Source organism: Lethenteron reissneri, unplaced genomic scaffold, assembly GCF_015708825.2.
Source record: "Lethenteron reissneri isolate LAM-NWPU_2019-01 unplaced genomic scaffold, ASM1570882v1 scaffold_1640, whole genome shotgun sequence".
Classification (NCBI taxonomy): domain Eukaryota; kingdom Metazoa; phylum Chordata; class Hyperoartia; order Petromyzontiformes; family Petromyzontidae; genus Lethenteron; species Lethenteron reissneri.
This window is the reverse complement of record NW_026891378.1, coordinates 1248993-1254386: the sequence shown is the minus strand read 5'-3', so window position 1 is coordinate 1254386 and position 5394 is coordinate 1248993. Positions and strand designations below refer to the sequence as shown.

Sequence of the window (5394 nt, the reverse complement as noted above, 5' to 3'; positions counted from 1 at the left end):
TTACGTCAAAATCTCAGGTGGGTGGTTCATCTGCAAATCGGATAAACCGCACGCGGATAATCAAGAGTCTACTGTGGCTGATGTTACCGGGTATCAGGCCCGGCTGAGTGATGTAGCTCTTGTTCAGAAACGACTCGGTCATCGCAAACGATAGCAGCTCAAAGCAAGTGGCTCATATCATCATCGTCGTGACGTGGAAATGGATAACAGCAGCCAAATACACTCTGGTTCTTTCGGTAAAGTCACGCAGGTAGAAATAAAATAGATCACGACGTTTCGATCGCAACACAAGTGACCCGTCATCAGGCGGAACCGATACAGCAGGACAACTGCTGATTTAGGAGAAAGATCTGCTAACAACGAGAGCTTATAAAGGGTTTTGGTGGGCTCAACCCCAGGAGTAAGTGGGTGGAGCTGGAGAAGGAAGAAAGGGGGGAGGCAAGGCAGAGGTCGCAATCGGGTACCCGATACCCGTACCCTACCCGATACCCGGCTACCCGTACCCGGCCGGGTACGGGTAGCCGGGTAGCCGTTTGCGACCCTTGTGCGGCCGGGTACGGGTACGGGTAGGCAGTGAGTCACTGGTGAGTAGCCGTTTGTCAATCATTTGGCAAGCTTCGGGGCCACTTCCCGGAGTCGTGGAGTTCTTCCATTACTAGTACGGTACATTTCATGACAGCGTGTTTAAAAACAAAGATTTTTTAAATATTACTCATTCAGAAACGACCCAGCCATCACAAATGAAAGCAGCTCAACTGAGCGGCTGATATCACGTGGTGCTAATGCGCTGGAGTCACTGTTTAATTGTTTTCATGGCTTTATTTTAGTGATTTCGAAAAGTGTATTGGTTTGGCCATGTTTTTTTGTTGTAGTACAGAGTTAGACTGATGGCCTTAATCTAAGTTGTCTTGTGGTTGTTGTTGTTGTTGTTTGACTTGCATCCCACTGGGATTTTTGCACACAGCGTTGGTGTACGGTGTTTTTTCTGCAATATTTTGCTGTCTTTTCTTGGATTTTCTGTTTGCACTCAGTCACATAGTCACTTTAAGATGTTTTTTGTTCATGTTTTTGTTTTTTGTTTGTTGCGGTTGCACCCGATTCAAGAGCCGAATGGCTCACAGGGCCATACCTAATACATGAACTTGAACTTGAGTCATGGTTCACCTTTTTGGCACCAATCTCTTTGGTCGTCGTCACTGTGGCTAGGAGATGTTAACTACCTCGCCTGGTATGCAGGCGGTCGTGGGGGGGGGGGGGGTCAATCACGACCCTGACGCCTACTGCGTCTCTCTCTCCCTCCCCGGGGTGGTCACTGCATATGATTTTTCTCCGGGTCCTCCAGTTTCCCCCCTCTCCACATTTAGAATGAACATCACTACGACTACAAAGCATTTGGCTGTTGCTATGAATGTCTACATGATGATGATATCAGCCACTTGGTTGGAGCTATCGTTTGTGATTGCCAGGTCGGTGTGAAAGAAGTTCAACATCCACCCCCCCCCATCTCAATAACGTAACGGGGTTGTGTTGTGGGGTTTGCGGAGTCTCACGAGGCTTCCATCCGTTCCCTTCCGGTGGTGGTGGTGGTGGGCGGTTGCCATCTGCAACACATCACAGCAAAAACGACAAATGGCACGTTCATATGAATCATCAAGCAATCACCATCCATACGAAGGTGAATTCATTCACGGAGCAAGCCCTCGTTTTCACACGCCAGTAGTAGGTTGTTGTGTTCAGATGTATCAAACACCAAATAGATATCAAACAGAAAGCTGTTTCATTGGCAGAAAGGGACTCTTATTTTTGATACTGGTAAAATATCGTAGATGTACTCTTTGGTTCTTTCGGTAAAGTCACGTAGGTAGAAAATAAAATAAAATACCAAAAATAAAATAAAAATGAAATTTAGTTTCTTCATTTTTTATTCTAAATTTTTATTTTCACCTACGTGAATTGAATTATACTCTTCGAACCAGGGTGGCCGGGCTCGCAGCGTAGCGCTAACCACTGCACCACTGTGCCCCATAAATACAAAGACAAAGATCCCCCGTATAGCCTTAACAGACTGTAGGGGCAAGTGCTGTTAGCGAGCACCTATGAAGGCCGGAACGGTACACGAGGGGGTGGGTGGCCAGCACCACGCCCGACCGCCTTTGTCTCTCCAGTGGTGATGTTTACACACCGCACCAGGTACCCCTTTAAGGCTGAGGCGACCTAGGGGAGGCCCAGGACCGGTTCAGATAATCGTCACTGGTGTTAGCCGTGAGCGGGAATCGAACCCGGGTCGCCAGGTTCATAGCGCAGTGCGCTAACCACTACACTACCGCTCCCCATAAATACACACACACAGACACACACACACATAGACAATAGACACACACACATATAGAGACACACACAGACATACACACACAGACACACACAAACATAGACATACAGACACACACAGAGACACACACAGACATACACATACACAGACACACACATAAACATAGACACACAGAGATACACACACACACATAGAAACACACAGAGACACACACAGACATACACAGACATACACATACACAGACACACACATAAACATAGACACCCAGAGATACACATACACACACATAGAAACACACAGAGACACACACACACACAGACACACACACACAGAGACACACACAGACATACACACACAGACACAAACATAGCCATAGACACAGAGAGATACACACACACACACATAGAAACACACAGAGACACACACAGACATACACATACACAGACACACACATAAACATAGACACCCAGAGATACACATACACACACATAGAAACACACAGAGACACACACACACACACACAGACACACACACACAGAGACACACACAGACATACACACACACAGACACACACATAGGCATAGACACACAGAGATACACACACACACACACACATAGAAACACACAGAGACACACACAGACATACACATACACAGACACACACATAAACATAGACACCCAGAGATACACATACACACACAGACGCACGCACAGACGCACGCCGGTATCTCACCGCTGACGTAGACGCACGTGGCGACCGTCGCTCTGCGTCCGGTCGCGACGTTGGTGGCCACGCACTCATAGCGCCCCTCGTGGCCAACTTGCAGGTTGTGGATGGTCAGCTCGCAAGCATCTGGCGGGGACGACGACGCCGGCAGTGGCAGCCTCCCACCGTTGAGGCTCCACGCGCAGACGGCCCCTGGTCCGGAGGCGGTGATGCACGCCAGGCTCAGGCTGCCGCCCTTCGTCGCGTTGTGGCAGCCGCTTGCGCCGGGCAGCGATCCGACCGAATGAAACGCGACGACGACCCTGCCGTTGCCGTTGTCGTCGCCGGCAGCGACGACGACGACAAAAGCCCCGTCGCCCGAGCGTCGCCCGAAGGCGAACAGTGACGAGGGCCTCTCGCCGGGCCTCGACAGGGCCCGGCGCACGGCGTCGTACGGTGAATGTTGACCGCCACCCGCGGGGAAGCCCAGGTAGGCGAGGCGCACCAGAGCTCCGTGGGCGTCGTCACTGTCGGACGTGGCTGGGCATGGCGGGGCGCGGGCAACGCGAGTGCTCGCGGAGGGTCCCGACGGCGCTAGTTGGGAGGCTCCCCGCGTCGCGCTGAACGTCCGACGGCCGTCGTCGCCGGAGAACGCCTGAAGGACGTCGCGGAATGCCGCGTGCACTTTGGCGGAGATCCAGCCATCGGTGTCGTTGTCCCTCTCCCCCAGGAATCTGCGCGTCAACTCGGAGGCCTCGGCGGCGAACGCCGGCTCCTCCTGCGCCTCCACGGGGAAGATTCCCGCGAGGGTTGGGGACTTGCCGGGCTGTCGCGGTCTGTCGCCGCCAGAACGAGGAGAGGAGACGGAGGCGGCCCTGAGGAGCGCACGCACCGCGTCGTAGACCCTGCGGGCAACCACCGCCATCTTCTCATCCGCCGGGACTATGTCGACGCTGCTATTGCTGCTGCTGCTGCTGTAGCTGCTGCTGCTATTGTTGCTACTGCTGTAGCTGCTGCGGATGCGAATGATGTGACTGTCGACGTCGAGAGACATCCAGTCGGCTGTCAGCTTCACCCTCTCTGGCTCGTCTGTGTGAAGTACGGGGGAGGGGAGGGGGGTGGGATTCTGATCAAACTGACTGATTGAACACCAACCAATTGACCGATAAAACAATTGACCGATCGACTGTATAGTGTAGTGTATAGTAGTGTATTGTATAGTGTAGTATATGGTAGTGTATACTGTAGTGTAGTGTATAGTGTAGTGTATAGTGTAGTGTATAGTAGTGTGGTGTATAGCCGTGTAGTGGATAGTAGTGTAGTGTAGAATATAGTGTAGTGTATCATGTAGTGTATAGTAGTGTATAGTGTAGTTTATAGTAGTGTAGTTTATAGTAGTGTAGTGTATAGTGTAGTTTATAGTAGTGTAGTGTATCGTGTAGTGTATAGTAGTGTAGTGTATATTGTAGTGTATAGTAGTGTAGTGTATAGTGTAGTTTATAGTAGTGTAGTGTATAGTGTAGTTTATAGTAGTGTAGTGTATCGTGTAGTGTATAGTAGTGTAGTGTATAGTGTAGTGTATAGTAGTGTAGTGTATAGTAGTGTAGTGTATAGTGTCGTTTATAGTAGTGTAGTGTATAGTGTAGTTTATAGTAGTGTAGTGTATAGTGGTGTAGTGTATAGTGTAGTGTAGTGTATAGTAGTGTAGTGTATAGTGTAGAATATAGTGTAGTCTATCTTGTAGTGTATAGTAGTGTAGTGTATAGTGTAGTTTATACCAGTGTAGTGTATATTGGTGCAGTGAAAAATGCACCGTACGAGCAGGGGGGACACCACTCACAGTGAACGTCGACTCTGACTTCTGCGCTGGGGCTGCGTCCGCACGCGTTGCTCACGACGCAGCCGTAGTGACCCACGGCCCCATTGTCGACAGAGTTCATCGCCAGCGAACGGTCGCCCCCCGCGTCCTCCCGCAAGGGGCAGCCGTCTCGGAACCAGCTCACGGTCACGTTGTCGCCGCTTCCGCTGCTTCCGTTGGGCACGCGACAGCTGAGGGTGACGTTGTCGCCCTCGACGATGCGGTTTGGGTGGACGTCGATAGACGGCATGGGCGGTGGCCCTGCAAGGGGAAGGAAATTAAATAAAATGGACAACGACCGTGCGTCGCACGCACTTTCATATGCATTGTATACTACTATACTACACTACACTACTACACACTACACTATACACCAGAGGTGTGGACTCGAGTCATGTGACTTGGACTCGAGTCATGAATTTGATGACTTCAGACTCGACTTGGACTTGCATAACAATGACTTTGTCCCACCTCTGCTATACACTACACACTACTTTACAC

The 5394-nt window shown here is 50.5% G+C and overlaps 1 protein-coding gene across 1 annotated transcript; it reads right to left on the bottom strand.

Annotated features, from left to right (window-relative positions):
• Positions 1 to 5143, bottom strand: LOC133339064 (uncharacterized). The gene is made up of 4 exons (XM_061547186.1): positions 4876 to 5143; positions 3063 to 4124; positions 1495 to 1601; positions 1 to 30 (listed from the first exon to the last, which is right to left on the bottom strand). The coding sequence occupies exons 1-4, from the start codon at positions 5141 to 5143 to the stop codon at positions 1 to 3; spliced, it is 1467 nt and encodes a 488-aa protein (XP_061403170.1).
• Between the last annotated feature and the right edge of the window lie 251 nt (positions 5144 to 5394).

What these genes read in the sequence shown, in the direction of transcription:
- LOC133339064 (XM_061547186.1), bottom strand. Translation starts at nt 5,143, where the DNA reads ATGCCGTCTATCGACGTCCACCCAAACCGCATCGTCGAGGGCGACAAC. An exon ending in AGTCAGAGTCGACGTTCACT is followed by an intron (nt 4,125 to 4,875) that starts GTGAGTGGTGTC and finishes TACTTCACACAG; the next exon opens with ACGAGCCAGAGAGGGTGAAG. An exon ending in CGTTATTGAGATGGGGGGGG is followed by an intron (nt 31 to 1,494) that starts GTGGATGTTGAA and finishes TCCGATTTGCAG; the next exon opens with ATGAACCACCCACCTGAGAT.